The sequence below is a fragment of the Trachemys scripta genome, chromosome 2 (assembly GCF_013100865.1).
Source record: "Trachemys scripta elegans isolate TJP31775 chromosome 2, CAS_Tse_1.0, whole genome shotgun sequence".
In the NCBI taxonomy this organism is placed as follows: Eukaryota; Metazoa; Chordata; order Testudines; family Emydidae; genus Trachemys; species Trachemys scripta.
In genome coordinates, this window is record NC_048299.1 from 130,849,247 (window position 1) to 130,865,922 (window position 16,676).

The following is a 16,676-nucleotide window of genomic DNA, read 5'->3' on the forward strand; positions in this document are numbered from 1 at the left end:
CAGAAAGAGGGAACAGAGGATACCTCTGAGGCTTACAGCTATATATTTTATAATACAAAATCTGAAACATTTTAAGTGATGTGGGTATAATTCCATCAAGAGAGTTTCTAGTGACAACTGAAACCATTCAAGCTTCACTCTTGTGGTTTATATTGGCAGCAGAACCCTTCTATGGAATTATAGCCCCGTAACTCATAGTTACCTGCTATCTGTTCTATACTGTATGTACAATAAAAGTACGTACATAGCAGCATAGCTGCTGCATGTCACTGAATTACTTGATACATGGCTGAGATTTGTATCTCTGCTAATAGGACAATATATATAAGAGACCTTTGATTTTTACCGAGTCTCGGTGTCGGTCACATGAGGTAAAATTCCAGTAAATGCTCTGTCAGAGTAGTCAATTGAGCATCTGATCCCTCCTGTTATAGTTAATGCAGACATGCATTCCTAATTACTCCTGTGCCTTATGGATCTCTGAAGCACTGACTGGAGAACATATACCAAAATCTCTAATGCAGAAGTAAAAAAATATGGTGATATGAACGTCCCTCATATCTATATAATTTTTTTTAAACCCTTAAATAAAATGATCAGACTTAGGCGTCCAAAAGCAGAGAAAGTGCATGTCAGTCTGACTCTAACTCATCATTTTATCTAACTTTTCTTCAAGAAATATTGCCAGAGGCACCAGCATAATATGGAATACCACATTTCATACATGCTGCATTACATAATGTCTTAAAAATCTTGGGTGGTGATTGGTCAACTCAATCACACAACAGTGTGACCAGTGTGCATTCTAGAGCATGATTCCAAGCAAATTGCAATCATAAACCTCAAAGAGATAAGCACAAGAAATGTTTTTGGAAAAAGAAAAAAATCACTGACTTAAAATTTGCAAAGAATAAGGATGGTTAAAGGTCATTTCATAATACTGTGTTTTATCTCCTGACCTTTTTACATTTTTATTACCCCACCCCTTACATGCTATTAGAATCCTAGAAAGGAGGTCCCTTCCAGCCCTCAAAGAGGTCATGTAGTTCAGCCATCCCTCCCCACCCATACTGAAGCAGGACGAAGTAAACCTAGACCATCCCTGACAGGTGTTTGTCTAACCAGCTCTTAAAAACCACCAGTGACTGGGATTCCACAACCTCCCTTGAAAGACTATTCTAGACCTTAACTATCCTTGTAGCTAGAAAGCTTTTTTTTTTTTTTTTTTTTTTAAATATCCAGCCTAAATCTCCCTTGCTGCAGATTAAACTCATTATTTCTTATTTTACATTCAGTGAACATGGAGAATTGCTGATCACCATACTCGTTATAAAAACATTTTACATATATAATAATAAATAATATATGGAGATATCCTATCTCCTAGAACTGGAAGGGACCCTGAAAGGTCATTGAGTCCAGCCCCCTGCCTTCACTAGCAGGACCAAGTACTGATTTTGCCCCAGATCCCTAAATGGCCCCTTCAAGGATTGAACTAACAACCCTGGGTTTAGCAGGCCAATGCTCAAGCCACTGAGCTATCCCTCCCCCGCAAATATATAAAGATTATTTATCATGTCTCCCCTCAGGCTTCTTTTTTCCCCCAAGACTAAACACACCCAGCTTTTTAACCTTATCTCATAGGTCAGGTATTTAAATCTTTTATCATTTCTGTTTATCTTCTCTAGAATCTCTCTGATTTGTCCATCTTTTTCTTGAAGTGTGACCATATAGACTGCACAACGTCACACCCTCCTCCTGAACTTACTGCCAGAGACTTGGACACTGACCATGGCGGAGGCAGTATACGTAAAATCGTCGATCCCGCGCTGTGAGGACCCGTGGTAAGTCGAAATAAGATACGTCGACTTCAGCTATGCTATTCCCAACACACCTCCCCCCCCCCAGTGTAGACCAGCCCCAAGAAATCTGTTATCTTCCACCATGCACCCAAATATCACAGAACATTCTCCGAGGAGCAAGTCTGGGATATACACATTAATACACTCAAAACTGCCTTCACCAAACAAGACACTCCATCAGAGAAGTAGATTGCATCATGGAACAGGCCACTTAAATACCCCGAGAGAACCTGCCTCAATACAGAACTAAAACCCCTCTGACCACACATTGCTAGTTGTTACCTACCACCCCACAATAGAACCCATATGGAGTATCATCAAATAACTATAATCTATACTCAATGGGGACCCCACCCTGAAAGAAATTTTTCCTTAACCCCCACTTCTGGCCTTCAAACAAACAATCCCCCTACCTTGTCAAGCTCAGTAGCAGCAAGCTCTCCACAGACCAAAACACACCAACTCAAAATGGCACCAGGCCTGCTAGAACAACAGATGCAAAACCTGCAGACATATCTCCGCTAATAAAATGATCAACACCCCCTCTCCCCCATACAACACGCTTCATGATCTATGGAGCCTATACATGCCTATCAACTTGTGGTGTACCTCATCCAGTGTACTAAATGTCCCAATAACAACTGTGTGGGTGAAACCAGAATGAACACACACAAGAAAGTGATAAAAGACAAAAACACCTTATCACCTGTGGATGAACACTTTTGACAAAGTGATCACTCTATATCTGACCTATCGGTCCTCACCTCAGAGGAAACCTGTACAACACTTTTTTCAAAAGACAAGCCTGGAAGCTTAAATTCATAATTTTGCTAGAAATCACTAAAAATCACGGTCTTACTAAAGACACTGGATTTATGGCTTATTACAACAATCCCTAACCCACTAAACCCCATTTTTGTCCTATGATTACAGTGGTTTTAAGGGACCACTTCACCTTGAATGATCCCTTAGAATGTGTGTTAACTACTTCTGCTAAACTGTTAGAAACCTTGTAGTTAGCTGCGACACTCTAAAAGGCTGTCTACACTAGCGAGCTTACAGCAGCACAGCTGCACCGATGCAGCTGTGCCGCTGTAAGATCTCTCAAGTAGCCTCTCTACATAATTAAACCATCTCCAACCAGCGGCAGCAGCTACGTCGGTGAGTTACATAGCACTGTGCACACTATCACTTATGCTGGCGAAACTTATGTCGCTCGGCGGGGTGGCGGGGGAGGGTTTCACAACCCTGAGTGACATAAGTTTTGCCAATATATGTAGAAGTGTAGACGTGGCCTAAGTAACTTTCCAAAACCTGAGGAAGAGCTCTGTGTAGTTGGAAAGCCTGTCTCTCTCACCAGCAGAAGTTGGTCCAATAAAAGGTAGTTGTGACGTTACCCTGGTGTTATCTGGACCAGTGATCTGCTAGGTCACTCCAATCCTTGACTCTGGGAGCCAGCCTTACCCCACTCTGCTGCGAGATTCTCCACTCCTGGGCTGCTCACGCACAGCCTCTGGCATGTAAGCTGTTCCTTGGATTGTGCAACTGAATGACACTAGCCAGTATCTCCGGTCCCAGACACAACCCTAGGAACCTCCGTCTTGCAGTGTCCAGTTATCCCCACTGGCCTCTGCAAGCTTATATGAGTTCATAAATTTAACAAAGAAAATGATATGTACCAGGCTTGTTATCCCAAGGGGAGTTTCTGACACGCTTCAAACCAAATGCACTGCTTCGGGTAGAATAAACAAATAGATTTTAAGTGATTATAAGTCAAAACATAAGTCTGATTTGGTCAAATAAAATACGGTAACTTCTTGCTTAACATTGTAGTTATGTTCCTGAAAAATGCAACTTTAAGCGAAACGATGTTAAGCTAATCCAATTTCCCCATAAGAATTAATGTAAATGGGGGTGGGGAGGTTTAGATTCCAGGGAATTTTTTTTTGCCAGACAAAAGGCATTATATACATTTTAAACAAGCAATTTAATACTACAATCATCATTGCTGAGTATGAAGCAATGGGAGGTGCCCCCGCCTTACCCCACACAGGCACAGCCCACTGGCACTGCAGACAATGAGGCAGGCAAGGAGGCTGAAGGTGCCGTAGGCTAGGAGAAGCACATGAAGCTGCAGCTGCTGCAGCTTCCCCTACTGTGCAAGCACCAGGAGCGGGGGACTCAACCCTCGGCCCACCCACTCCACCCCTTTCCCTCAAGCCCCCACCCTTAATCTGCCTCTTCTTCCTCCCACCTCCTCCCCGTTTACTCCGCATGCCGCATCCTCACTCCTCTCCCTCCCTCCCCTGCCTCCTGCCTGTGGTAATCGAGTTCATCAGGGGAGGGAGGGAAGCCTGCACGCCGAGTCCTCGCTCCTCCCCCCTCCCACCTGAACGCTGCAAATCAGCCGATTGCCGCGGGCAGGAGGCGGGAGAGAGGAGGGAGAAGGCACTGATCCGCGGGGTCCACTGGCGGGCGGGAGGCGCTGGGGGGGCATAGGGGAGCTGATGGGGGGCTGCCAGCTGTGGACAAAGCAGGCAGCCAAATGACGTTATAGGGGAGCATTGCACAACTTTAAACAAGCAGGTTCTGTAATGGAGCAGGGACACAAGATCGAAGCAACGTTAAGCGAGAGGACATTAAGTGGGGAGTTACTGTAAAAGCAAAACGCATTCTAAGCTGATCTTAACACTTTCAGTGCCCTTACAAACTTAGATGCTTTTCACCACAGGCTGGCTGGTTGCCCTTCAGCCAGGCTCTCCCCTTTGATCAGAGCTTCAGTCGCTTGGTGGTGATGTCTGCAGATGGAGGTGGAAGAGAGAGGAAGAGCATGGCAAATGTCTCTCCCTTTTATCATGTTCTTTCTTCCCTCTTGGCTTTGCCCTGTCCCCCTTCCGAGTCAGGTGAGCATTACCTCATCACAGTCCCAAACTGACCAAAGGAAGGGGGTGACTCACTCGAGAGTCCCACAGATCCTTTGTTGTTGCCTAGGCCAGTGTCCTTTGTTCCTGTGAGGCTGGGCTGAGTTTGTCCCGTACATGCCCTGATGAGGTGTGAACTGCCCCTCTACTCTTGGGGGAGTTTTTGCCCAGGCTTGCTTTAAGCCATGAGGACACATTTTCAGCCTCATAACTATATACATGAAATTATAACCTATAACATTACTATAACAACAATGCTCAGTGTATCATGAGGCTTCCAAAGACACAACATGACAAACTTTGCATTGGATACCACACCATTTTATAAGGGTGAACATGGGGGTGCTGGGTGTTCCCACGAGGTACAAAACATCACAGTATTACCTCTCACACTTTCTCTCTCTAATAACCTGGGACCGACACAGCTACAACAACACTGCATGCAACAATGGAAGATTTCTTAAAGTGTGGCACCCAACACTGGACACAATACTCCAGGTGAGGCCTCACCACTGCCAAGTAAAGTGGGAGCCTCCGACATCCCTTTTGCATACTTCAATTGACTACTCTTTAGGACTTCCTCCTCCTGCCTGCTGCTAATGACTACCTTCTCCGGCATTCCCTAATGCCTATTTTCCCCAGATTCTGTCCCCATTCTTCCTCATGGCTGCTCCAGACTTCTCTTCATAATTGACCCAGACTTGCTCCCTCTTCCTCTACCACCTTGCCTTACAGCAGGGGTTCTCAAACTCGGGGGCAGGACACCTCAGGGGGTCGCGAGGTTATTACATGGGGGGGGGAGGTCGCAAGCTGACAGCCTCCACCCCAAACCCCGCTTTGCCTCCAACATTTATAATGGTGTTATAAATTAAAAACACTTGTTTATATATTTAAGGGGGGGGGTCACACTCACAGGCTTGCTACGTGAAAGGGATCACCAGTACAATAGTTTGAGAACCACTGCCTTACAGCTAAACCAGGAGCGGGCAAACTTTTTGGCCCAAGGGCCACATCTGGGTATGGAAATTGTATGGCGGGCCATGAATGCTCACAAAATTGGGGGTTGGGGTGCAGGAGAGGGTGAGGACTCTGGCAGGGGGTGCGGGCTCTATGGGTCCAGAAATTAGGAGTTCAGTGTGCAGGAATGGGCTGCGGGCTGGGGCACAGGGTTGAGCTGCGGGGAGGGGGAGTGCTCCATGCTGTCCTGTCCAAAGGTGCTGCCCCTGCAGCTCCCATTGGCCATAGTTCCTGGCCAATAGGAACTGTGGAGGCAGCGCTTGGGGCAGGGGCAGCTGCGGAGCCCCTTGGCTGCCCCTACATGTAGGAGCTGGAGGGGGGACATGCTGCTGCTTCCAGAAGCCTGCATGGAGCCATGGTATGCCTGAAGCGGGACAAGCCCCCAACCCCGCTCCCCGACTGGCGTGCCGGAGCGGGGCAAGCCCCAGACCCTGCTCCTCGGTGGGTGCTCGAGGGCCGGATTAAAATATCTGAAGGGCCGGATGCGGCCCCCAGGCCGTAGTTTACCTACTCCTGAGCTAAGCCATCCACCTTTAATTTTAAAACAGCTTCCATTTCTAAGCATTCTATTTACACTTCACAGGAACAAGTTAATTTATTAGTGACTAGGCCAAATACTAATATCATCCTAATTCCTAGAGACCTAAATAAAGTAATTGCTATCTCCTTCACAAATGCTACATTAGATATCAGTGCTTACAAACAAGTGTCGGGGCACTAGCTTCAATATGAAAATCCTACAATTAGGCTTGACCTAATTACAAAAACAAAAAATGTGGTTCTTTAGTCTCCTTGAAGAGGAGGTAATGTCTGTCAAATGTGGCCTTATGTTGCATCTATCTGTAACTAAACTCAACAAGAAAGCAGAACCTTCCACTCTACTTAAGCAACAGCACTGTAAAAGCACACCACTTTCTGCACATAAAGTCTAAGTGCCTACATCATATAACACTGAATTCCATTGTTGTTGAGGGGTTTTTTGGTTTTAAGGTCTCTCTCCATGTGAAGACACTGTAGACCTCAATCAATTACTACTGAATTCTGGTTGGTGTCCCTGATTGTCTAATTGTTTGGGGCTTTTTTGGTGATGTCTAAGTACCCTGCAGTGCAGAGGTGAGACCTCATCTCTCTCTCTCCCCCTCACACACACACTTATGTCTATTACCTGTAATGGGCAGGGGGAGAAGGTGGAGGGGGCAGAGGGAAGAAACAGCAACTAAAACCATATACACCCGTTGTCCTCTAGCCTTCTTCCCCCCACCCCTCTTTTAGTTCTTTAATAATCAACTGCCTCTTGGCTCGTTCCTTCATTTCCACTCCCACAATATCCAGCAACCCCACACTTTGGGGATGGTCTCTTGTTAACTTAATTTTTAAATAAAAAAAGTTGAGTTGAGAGCCCTAAACCAGTTTACTCTTCAGGCCGTTAAGCACAGGCCAACTACTCCTGTACCTGAAAACTGTAGTCTTGCTGGGAAAAGGGATGGTGGTTTTCCTTTGAAGCACTGCTGCTAACTGCTCCAGTCACATTAAAATTAAACCACTGCTTCCCCTTCAGTGCTTAGCAGTGCTGCAGTATCTGTGCTGTGCCTACAGATCAGAGGGGAGACTAATAAATAGCCTGTTTGGGGATCCCAATTCAATTTCTTAAGTAAGATACATTGGCAAGGGGACAAGAGAAGCTGCTGGGAATTGGGAATACAGTAGGAAAAAGAAGGGTAAGAGTTGCCATTTTAAATTGGCACCACTAACTTATTTCCCTAAGAGCATGAATGCCTTTATTCTCATATCCAAAATTGGGAGCTAGGCAATAGTCCCAATAGAAACTGAGATTTGAATATTTGAGCCACAGTCTGCTGCTGAAAGGGCATTAGCCTTAATGGAGACACAGAAGGAGAATTCCACAATTTATATAAAAAGGTGAGGAAGAAAATTGCAGCCATGCTGCCAGGCAGCAGAAAGGCCCCAGAGTCAGTGTTGAAGCAGAGATCTTGAGACTGGCTGGGTTCTGGAAGTTGTCCCATTGCTCATTCCACCTAGTGGCTACAGATTAGCTCTTACTTCTTGGATTTCTCATCTTGGACAAATATAGATTGGTAAACTGCACTATTGTTTCCAGTCAGCTTCACATTCTGCTTCTCCTGTACTAACGCAATGTTGTATTATTTGGGTTACAAACCCTGCGGGGAAATGGAATTCCTTCAAAATGTTTCCACTGAAACGTGAAACAAAACAAAACAAAAAACAAATCACAAACATTTCTGTTTAACCTTTTGTAAAAACTTGTTTTCTTGAACTAAGTTTGGGCCTAAATTTACCTGAAAGTGTCCCTTTAGTTCAGGAATTATGCACACATGTGAAAGGGGGGGAAATCCGTCAATAAATATTGTCATAGCAATGCAATATTTTCAAAAACCTAATGGTATTTCCACTAGGATACAATACTAATAATGGAATCATGGTTATTGTATATAGTTATAGCCTACACTGATTACAATGGGAGCTTATATTGTCACATTTCTGTTAATGTGGTATTAAAGGCCTACCTAATCTAGGTTAGTCTTTGACCACTGACGTCAATCATAATAATACTTCGTTCTTATGACACCTTTCATCTCGAGTATTTTTGAAATTTATTCACTCTCCTGGCTGCCCTGTGACATCGGTAAGTGTTATGCACTCTTTAAAAATGAGTGAACAGTGGCATCGAAAGGTTATGTAACCTGGCCAAGATGCCACAGTGGCAGTTGGGAATATAAACTCTCCAGTCTCATTAATTCTCTTTAATATTTTATGCACAACTTGTTCTGTTTTTCTGGTCACCATTTAAGAAAAGAAAATGGTTTTAACTACAAGGAGAAACCTGTTAAAATAAAACTAGGCCTCTTAAACCAGCAGCAGCCAACAAATTTAGAACAAGGGCTGTTGATGGTCTCATTGCTCTTATGGTAACTCACTTATTTGAACCTCAAGTACTGTACCACATGTAATATATAAAATTACCAGGTTATCCCAAGAGCCCTGAAGCACAAGAAGGAGTTAATGAGGGAGTAGTAGTTTGACTCCTTCATTGCCTTGTTTCAGTTTGACTAAGCCTAAATGCCACTGAACATAACACGTGCACGCGTGTGTGTATACACGGGTACTGCTCATGAATTGCTGGTAATAGATCTCACAGTAACAGCCACAGGTCTTGTTTATCCTACGGACAGTGGGAAAAAAAACAAAACATGGTTGATAACATTGCTTCAGCTGATTGTTGGGAGACCTACTGTAGCACTGGCTGCTGACACCATTTTCAAGAAAGACACTGTCATACAACTTTACTTGTAGCAAGTAAGGCCCACTGCAGGGACTTGAGCACTGCTGCACCTTGGTTCCTTTTATTCTCTGCCTGTGGCACATCATAACCTAGTCTCCTGTGGGTCTCATTTATTTGGGTCTCATTTTGGTTGTTAGCTTTAATGTGCAGGTGCTGAGCGATATTGGAGGCCTGTGGTACACAGGACATCAGACTACTAGCTGATCTTCTGGCCTTGCACTCTATGACTCGAAGTTAGTTAACACCAGTGCTAACATGACAACAGTAGGGAGTCCCAACATTGATAACTGGTGTTAGCAACCAGGGAACACTCTTCCAAAATATTGTTATTATTGATGCCACCTCAGAGGCAGTTTAGTGCACAGAGCACTGACCAACAAGTGAGACCCACATTCTATTCCTAGCTCTGCCAATGGCTTACTGGGCATTCCTGAGCAAATACATTACCCCATCTGTACTTCATTTTCCCCAGTATTGCCAACCCTAAAATGTTAAAAGAAATCAGTCAGTTCCCAAAAAAGTGGCTTAAAAATCATGATACTTTTGCGGGGAAGGGAGGTGCGGTCATTGGCTTCTGGTTTTTGTGTCCTTTGAAGGTTTTTTTTCTGCAACCACAAGAAATACAAACTTAAGAAGCAACAACAACAAGGCAGATGCTGGTATTTTCAGGTAATCACTGGTCTCCAGTACCTGAGCCCTTAAATAAAACACCAAATATCGTGACACTCATGATAAAAATCATGAGTTAGCAACACTTCCATTTGTAAAATGAGGATAATTATTCTTATCTTTGTGATGTGCTTTTAAGCTCCCTGGATGAAAAGTGAGAATAGTGGTGTTATTACATCAACATGTAGTGGTATAATACATGATGCAGAAAATAAGGGAGTTAAAAAAATTTTGGGATCCATTCTTAAAAGCCCCCCCAAAAGCTTATTCAACATAATGAAACATTTATGTTAAATGTACTTAGGAAAGCATAAATCAGCATAAAAACAGAGCAAATAGGAATAATGTGTTAGAGCTAGTATTGTGATTTCTCCCTCTCTCCACTTCTAAATCATTCTGTATTCATACTTCAATATTACCATTTTATAGTATAAACAAAATTCAGATGCCTACATCTGAGAAAAGTTTACAAGATTGAAATGAGGTTAGCTGATTAGATTTCAATCACAGTTTTGTCCCAAAAAGCAAAGAATGCTGGATCCAGTCCTTAAGGTCAATGAGAATATCTTCATAGACATTAATGGGCTCTGGAACAGACTATTAGTTCTCACTGATGTTACTGTAACATTTTTTTACATCCTAAACACAATACAGAATTATAATTAAAAATATACTGTTCATATAGTACACCCATAATCATTGAGTCTTCTGAAAATACTTAATACCCCTTATTGTTAATCTCCCACAATGTACAATGCTCACAAAGTTCTTTAGTCCTCTCCTAAATCACCTGCCAAATAATTATCTAGTGACAGCAGAGGACAAACAAAAGATGTGGCAATTTCTTAGCTGTATTATCCTCCTATACTTAGCCACATGATAAAAATATCTCAAATCCCACAAAATTGTGTTAAGCAAAAAAAGAATTTAGAAACTAGTCACTTGCCTCACATTTAACAAAACTGGCATTACATTTTATTGAAAGAACTCTGCTTTGAAAACTGTGCTCCCAAATAATACTTCTACTCATGGAAACAACAACTGGGGAAGCTGTATCAAAAGTCTTATGATCTACAGTATTCTTTCAATGACTGATCAATCTGTTCAGCCAGTGTATATTACTAGGCTACTTTTTCTTCAATAATCTTATATCCGACCAACATATTCTTCTGTGCCTCTTTTAGAGATTATTAGCCATAGGGAATAACCTCCCTTCATGCTAATTTGACTGATTTATATTAGCAGTCTTATGTTAAGCATAAATGCACAAGGGAAAGTACTGTAGCTTTTTCTGAGCTGTCCCTTGGTACACCCATTATTATGTATACAATTATTCTGATTTTGCCCTATTATTAAAATTATTACCGCAGCAGGGAGTGATCAGATGACTGGCTCATCAAATCTTTATCTTCTGGAAAGTCTATTTTTGCTCAACAGTACTAGCCTGATAATCACGTAGCATCCACGGGGGGGAAAAATGCACACATGACATCTCAAAAATTGGACAAGCTCGTGCATAAGAATTACCAACCAAAGAATAAAATTATCAGTTCTTCCTCAGCTTCCCCACTCTTATGTGAGGGGATAAACCAACTCACCAACCAGTATATTGATGAAGCTCCCACAAGTGTCAGTATTTCATTCCCTTTTCCTCAGGGATGCACTTATTGTTAAAACACAACAGAGGGTCCTGTGGCACCTTTAAGACTAACAGAAGTATTGGAGCATAAGCTTTTGTGGGTGAATGCCCACTTCATCAGACTTGCTCCAATACTTCTGTTAGTCTTAAAGGTGCCACAGGACCCTCTGTTGCTTTTTACAGATTCAGACTAACACGGCTACCCCTCTGATACTTGTTAAAACACAGTTCATCATCACTGAAGACAGGTAAACCAGGTCCCGTCACCTAGCCTCTCCTCCGGCCCCTGTCTCAGCAATCTTATGCTGCTCCCTATCCAGCAGGTATCCCCAGCCAAGTCTTCCACCTAGCTAGTGTAGGAAGACCCCTTTCCTCATCCACAGTCTCCTACAGGAACCTCTCTGCTCCCTGCAGCAATCCCCCTTTAAGTGAGCAGTTTGTTGGCCTTCTTTCCCCCCTGCTGGGAGGCAGCTGATTAGCCCAACTCCCTTGAAGGGCATCCATGCTGCGGTGGTGTCCAAAAGCACGTCACTATATCTCATTCTACCAGGTATCCAGCATGCCTTGCTGCAAAGAGTGTTGAACTTGACTGACCCTATCCACAGCAGTGAGACCACCATTTTCAGCACCATTTTAAAAAGCTGCATAAATAATTTTTAACATGCATTTTCCAAATGCTCATTTTCCCAGTGTAAGTGGGGGTTGGGATGTTAGTGGCAAGAGCATACTGAACACTCAACATTCAAGGAGTTCTTCTGTGATCTATTTGTTAATGTTGAAAGTTCTAATCTGAAGAGCACTGAAATCAATGGAAGACTTTCTTCTGATTGGCATGGACTCTGAATCAGACCCTACTTGTATAAGGCAGATTGTACATTTGTACCTCTAAATCACCTTTTTTCTTCTATCCCGTTTTCTCTCTTTTGTCAGGAGGCAGAGAGTGGGATTTATGGAAAACTGATTGGTAGAGTAAACTGCCCTTGTCTGAGACAAGAACAAATTGTATATATCAAAATATTCTGAATATCTTTTATTGCTTAAATTTAGAATAAAGATTTTTTTTGTTAAAAGAAGAAGAAAAGAGAAATAAGAATGAAATATCTTGGCAAATAGTTGATTCTTATATCCATTTTCCATTCTAATATAAATGTGCCCAATCTTGCACTTTTTACACAGACAAATTCACTAATTTATTGTATAGTATCTTTGTCTGAATAAGAAATGCAGCAGTAGGTGCATATGCTGATTGTATGTATAAGAATTGCCTAAAAGGCACCAGATTACCTGTTGACAGAACAGTAATTTATCACAAGGATGAAAGTTGTTAGGGGGCATTCAGCTAGTTCACTTGTTACATGGGGCTTCCACCCACTTTGTGACTATGTTTCTTACACAGGAAACTATGCCAAGTAAATAGGTCTCTGATAAAAAGTGAGGAAATACAGCGAGCCTTATTTTAGATGGTGTCTAAGGCAAAGAACAGTTTTATATCAGCAATAGTGTGGAACTTTAATTAGGACGAAGTGGGCACACTTGTTCACAATTGACTTAATCCATTTCAAAGTTTGTTAGCAATAAATTCCAGTGCTTTCTATGCTACTCTTCTCAGGTTCTCATACCATGGCATCTGAATTTGTGAATTTAAAATGATGACAAAGAAAGCAATACAAAAAGAGTATTCAAGGTAAACAGAGTTAGAAAGTCAGCTCAGTAAATTGTTATAAATTAAATGCTTAGCACTTCACATTTCAGAGATTCTCTCTTGCTGTCCATACTAATGCAGAGAATGCTACCCTATTTTTTCCCCCATTGATTTAATCCATCCTTTGCCAATATCATTACACAGCATCCTGTAAGAGTTTCCTAAACACAGTGCTTCACTGGTAAGGTGGCAGGGACTGGTGCCTACAAATGGTTCACTACCTGCTGAAGAGGTTGCAGCAGCACTAGCTTTTCAATGACGCCACATGGAGAGAGGTAAAAGAACAAGATAAAGCAGGCTGTATGAGGGGGAGGGAATTAGGCCCCTTCACTCCATCACAAAATCGATAGTTATAACTGCACACTAGCAAGCCCCAAACAAGCAGCAATTAGCAGTATATCTATAGGATATTTCTATAAACCATAATCAATGTCTGTTTAAATATTCTCAATCATCAACCCAACCTGCTATGTGTTTTGCAATAGGTTTTTTTTTTTTTTAAATCCCCTTTCTCCCACAAATTAAGCAAAAATCTTGTATGGTGGGTTTTTTGAAAAGTAGTTTTAAATTAAAATATAGACAAATTATTTATGTAATTCCCAATTACATAATTCTTGAGTGCACTAAAAAGATGTCCTTCTATGTGTATCAAAGTAGAGTTCAAAACAGATCATGTTTTAACATTCATGGTGGAAAGCAGAAAAAAGTCTGATGAATAATAAACAAGCAGTAAACAGATCTTTCCAAAACACAAACACAGCAGGGAGGCTTCAAAACCAAAAGCAACCATGAGATGAAAAAGAAACAGAAAACACAGAGACCACCCCCAAATAAATGAGACAATCGATATTCTGCATTCAGGCAAAATTTTGTGATGCACTGAGCAAAGCAGCAGCAACGTTGTTTGTTTTCTGCAAACTGCTATCTGCAAATTCCTCTCGGGATACCTAGAGCCACAGTGCACCCTATTTTACAGTCTCCTCCTATGGATGTTCTGGCAGAGGGAAGTCCACGTTTGACAATCAAATACAGCCTAGGTGTGCATTGCCATCAGCGACCCCAGGCTCACAGGGAAGAGACTAAGAAATACAGAGGATGTTTTGTAAACAGCAATAGGGATCCTAATAAGGCACATTTGCAAAGCAGCAGCTTCCACAGTAATTTATCCCTTAGCGCCAGCGATGGATGGCTGCATTTGGCTATGTCTAGAAAAGGTAAAAGGCGTCCGGCGAGTTACCTGCTCCCCGAAGTCGATGGCTATATTGGTGATGCCCAAAGGAACCAAGAATCGGATCAGGGGCCAGTAGTTAGTGAGCGCTGGAAATTTCACCATAGTCCCAGCTGTGCGAGGACCCCAAACACATCTGCCGTAGCAGGGAAACTGCAAGGGGGGAGGAATGGGGAAAGAAGGGGAAAAAGAGAGAAAAGAAAAGCCCCCTAAAAATCAAGCTTCTGGCTTGGCTGGGGGAGGCTCTGCATCTAGCGACAGCAGCAGCAGCGAAGCGGTCTCTTCTCTCCTCCTCCGCTCGCTCTGCTCCGCTCTGCGCGGTGTGTTGCTGTCTTAGCAAGAGATCCAAAAGATCAAGTCCATCCCTGCTGCCCTCCTCCCACACAACAATGATCTGCTGCTGCTGTTGGGGGAAAAAAGAGGAGGGACACCACCACCACCAGAAATTTCTGCGGGCGGGTTTTCCATTATAGGAGCTAGGGCACACACACAAAAATGAGGTAGGTACCCTGGCTTAGCCTAGCCGGCAGCAGGGGGATGGGAGCAGGGGTGGGAACAAAAACAAACCAACCACCGGCATGGGGCAGGATGAGCCGGGCTGTCTCGCCGCCGCCTCCTTCCCCAAGCTGTGGGAGGAGAGGGACGCAGGAGGATGGCTGAGGCTCCTTGGCGGCCGCCTCGGCGGTGCAGAAAACGGGCTGAGGCCGGAGACGCTGCGCCCCGGCCCAGCTATGTCTCCTCTCTCGGCGTCTGCCTCTCTAAACACGTGGGTTTTGACACACACCCGGCCTCATTTCAGGAGGGGAGGGGAAAGAGCGGCGTCTCTCTGCTCCTCCTAACGCCGGCGCCCGGGCACAGCAGCACCTCTAGCTGCTGCAGCCCGCACAGGAGAAGCGGCTGGTGCTTGCTGAGCAGGACTGTAAACAAGTGTGCGTGGTGTACATGAGGTGTGCGCGCGTAAGTGTACAGCGAGTGTGGCTATACAAATGACTGTGTGTAAATGTGCATTCTCCTCCATACACTGCATTTACGCACATACACACTAGACATAGGCATGATACACATATATACAATATACTTTCCACACACAGGCTCACAGCACATTGTATGTACAGTGCAGGTGTCAGTTTGTGTACAGTAGCTGTGGTTTTTTTTGGGGGGTGTGCACATTGCCACATTGTGTATGTAAGTGTGGTGTGTGTACATTCATATGGATGTAACTGTGGTGATTTTGCATGTACAATATCTGCATTTCTATGTGTACATGCATGTCTACATCTAGCATGCATCTGTTAATGCCCTCTGCTGTGCTCCAAGGCACTGCCACATAATGGAGTTACAGTCAGCAGAAGTGTGCAGTTTTCTGTTCCTCCATGCGTTGTACCAACACTAGTCTGTAAACTTCTCCCCCGGTCTGGTTTTAGGATTTATGAAGTCCCAAGCAAAAGTGGAGCTTTACAGTGCTTGGAGCAGGAGTTGCCCACTTGCCTCCCTGTCTTGTTCTACTGAAAAAGTGTGGAAGAGTGAGCTGGCCTGCAAGTTGCACGTCTTCATCTGTGAGTTGCCCACTTGCCTCCCTGTCTTGTTCTACTGAAAAAGTGTGGAAGAGTGAGCTGGCCTGCAAGTTGCACGTCTATACAGGTCCCTCTCAGAAGTGGGACCCCAAACTTGCATTGCATGTTAATAAGACCTTCACAGTGTGTGTTTGACCATTACTGTAGAATGTAAGCAGTGCCTGATGGGGAAGGCACGTCCTGTCTGTTAATGACTGGCTGGAGGATTTACAGAACTAAAGCAAAGTAGTGGATGGGGGTGTCCTTAATCTCGCTAGTCATTACTGGTCAGGAAATGCCTGACGCAGAGTTTTTGTTCTGATAAACCACATAAAATAATAAATAAACGGAGACCATTTGTCAGCAAGATGTGTTACTATTTCAAAGTCAGTTTAATTTCTAGGGTTACCATATTTTGTGCCTCCTAATGGAGGACACTCCCGGGGGGCCCAGCCCCGCCCACGCCCCCGCCCCAACTCCGCCCACGCCCCCGCCCCAACTCCGCCCCCTCCCAAAGTCTCCGCCCCCTCCCCTGCTTGAAGCCTGAAGCAGGTAAGGGGGAGGGGAGGAGGCGCGGCCCAGGCTGGCCCCCGGCGGTTCCAGCCTGGGTCGGCTCGGGCCCTGGCCGACCACCCCCGGCGCACCTCCCGGCTCCCAGCCCCGCGGGCCGGCTCCCGGCTCCGGCCCGGCTCCCAGCCCCGCGGGCCGGCTCCCGGCTCCCCGACCCCGGCCCGGCTCCCAGCCCCGCGGGCTGGCTCCCCGG

General features: G+C 44.2%; 1 protein-coding gene across 2 annotated transcripts in view; it reads right to left on the bottom strand.

Moving 5' to 3' along the window:
* The window catches only part of ANKH (ANKH inorganic pyrophosphate transport regulator), a 146,767-nt gene extending 131,633 nt beyond the window's left edge, over positions 1-15,134 (bottom strand). Inside the window, exons 1-2 of one of the 2 annotated variants that reach the window (XM_034761562.1) lie at positions 14,932-15,134; positions 14,370-14,513 (exon numbers count right to left, since the gene is read on the bottom strand). In XM_034761562.1, coding sequence (XP_034617453.1) covers positions 14,370-14,513; positions 14,932-14,940 — 153 coding nt within the window. In that variant the 5' untranslated portion in view covers positions 14,941-15,134. Of the gene's footprint in view, positions 1-14,369; positions 14,514-14,927 lie in introns of both variants that reach the window. The other variant, XM_034761563.1, reaches the window with a different exon arrangement.
* Positions 15,135-16,676: the final 1,542 nt, after the last annotated feature.